Genomic DNA, 1,793 nt, shown 5'->3' with positions numbered 1-1,793 from the left:
CTTTTCATCGAACTGAAGCGATGGCAAAGCTTTCTAAATGTTCCGGTCGGCACTTTTTACCAATTTAAACACATTCTTAACTAAAAATCATTGCCATAGTGCTAAATATAATGAAAATGCATCTGTTAATATGTTAAGATGTTAAGATGTTAAGATCCTTAAGCTGATAAAGCCTAAGGTTGTGTTCTACTTTTCTCCCATATTTAAAAATAAATTGTAGGGTTTTAGAAAAACATCACGGAAAAGAGTTGTGTTCGCATCGTCTATCGCCATATCATTCATTTACGGCTTGCTTACAATACGGCGCCCTCCGTGTGTTTAGTTTAGAGGCGGGGGTCCAGCGGTGGGAGGGGGAGTGTCGGGAGGGGGCTGGCGCGGCGCGGCCAGCCTAGCACAATACCGGGAAAGTACGCGGCATCTCGATGGGTTGCCTACGCTCTGGCGCACAGACGCGGAGGGCGAGGGGGAAGCGGACACCCGGTGTAACAGATTGCTGGCCCTGCTTCCGCTACTCTGTCCTTACCGAGAGTAAAAGCTGCTGACATCTAACTTAAATACGCTTATGTTTACTTATGTTTAGTCTCAGTGTAAGGTACGTAAGGTATCATCTGCTAAAAAGGATAAATAAAAAGACCAAACAAGCGAGACCCCTTGTCACTGGGAGGGGAGGATGAGTGCATGGCAGAGAGGACACCTCATTCACTGTTTCTGCGCAGGTCGCCTCGGCCTCGTGGGCATGACGGGCAAGGTGACCGGCATCGATAAATTTGACGCGCTGTTCTTCGGCATGCACCGGAAGCTGACGGATGCGACCGACCCTCTGTCCAGGGTCCTCATGGAGCGAGTTTTCGAGGCCATCGTGGACGCTGGTAAGAGCTCTCGGCGCCCGGTGGGTAGGCCACACTCCAGCCCGCTGGACGCCCGCGCGCGGCGCGTGGCCTACCCTGCACTTGGCGGGCGCTAGGACCCGCGCCGGGGCTGGAGTAGCGATGGCTTACACAATCTAGCGGCAAAGTTTGAACACAATGAACCATGTGACAAATGAGTTGGTAAAGTGGACTATCGCCCTCCCTCACGGCCTTCCTCTCCGACAGGGATCAACCCCATGCACATCCGCGGCACCCGCACGGCGGTGTTCATGGCCTCAGCGTTGAGCGAGTCCGAGAACATCTTCATCCAGACGACAGCCGAGAACGGCTTCGGGATCATGGGCCACAACCGCTCCATGATGGCCAACCGGGTTTCGTTCTTCTTCGACTTTAAAGGCAAGTAAGATATTTGAGAAACACAATTGTCAAGTCCAGTACTTACCACTTTCTGCACGGTGCCATTATCCCGCCCGCCAGAGTGTTCTCAATCATTGTGGTGGGTCTAAAAAATAATATTTAATTGTGTACTGGTGCAAGGTGTCCCGTACCTCTGGAAACTGTTTATATTTTACCGGCCAATTATGGGGCGTATCAGACACTCTGCACTCTGCATTATTCCTATAATTGAATAATGATGAAAATGAAATAACTTTTTAATAAACAGTTATAATTGTTACAAAATGAAACGTTATTTTTGTGAGACAGGTCCGAGCTACGCGCTCGACACTGGCTTCTGCAGCGGCCTGTCCGCGCTGGAGCTGGGCAAGAGGGCCATCGACAGCGGGGAGGTGGACTACGCACTCGTTGGCACGGCCACCCTGTCCTTCCACCCGGAGGTCACCCAGCACTTCCACGACCTGCACATGGTCTGCGAGGACGGCGTGACGAAACCTTTCCACAAGGACGGTGAGTGACTGGAGACCG

General features: G+C 51.5%; 1 protein-coding gene across 1 annotated transcript; it reads left to right on the top strand.

The window, feature by feature from the left end:
• The first annotated feature begins 733 nt into the window (after positions 1 to 733).
• On the top strand, positions 734 to 1,783 carry LOC127750626 (fatty acid synthase-like). Its single transcript, XM_052272754.1, has 3 exons — positions 734 to 869; positions 1,095 to 1,265; positions 1,575 to 1,783. Exons 1-3 carry the CDS (start codon positions 737 to 739, stop codon positions 1,781 to 1,783), a joined length of 513 nt encoding a protein of 170 aa, XP_052128714.1. The 5' UTR covers positions 734 to 736.
• The last annotated feature ends 10 nt before the right edge of the window (positions 1,784 to 1,793 follow it).

This window comes from Frankliniella occidentalis, unplaced genomic scaffold (assembly GCF_000697945.3).
Source record: "Frankliniella occidentalis isolate FOCC.00 unplaced genomic scaffold, Focc_3.1 Scaffold223, whole genome shotgun sequence".
In the NCBI taxonomy this organism is placed as follows: domain Eukaryota; kingdom Metazoa; phylum Arthropoda; class Insecta; order Thysanoptera; family Thripidae; genus Frankliniella; species Frankliniella occidentalis.
The sequence above is the reverse complement of the archived record's forward strand: the minus strand, read 5'-3'. Positions and strand labels throughout refer to the sequence as shown.

What these genes read in the sequence shown, in the direction of transcription:
- LOC127750626 (XM_052272754.1), top strand. Translation starts at nt 737, where the DNA reads ATGACGGGCAAGGTGACCGGCATCGATAAATTTGACGCGCTGTTCTTC. An exon ending in CGAGGCCATCGTGGACGCTG is followed by an intron (nt 870 to 1,094) that starts GTAAGAGCTCTC and finishes CCTCTCCGACAG; the next exon opens with GGATCAACCCCATGCACATC. An exon ending in GTTCTTCTTCGACTTTAAAG is followed by an intron (nt 1,266 to 1,574) that starts GCAAGTAAGATA and finishes TTTGTGAGACAG; the next exon opens with GTCCGAGCTACGCGCTCGAC.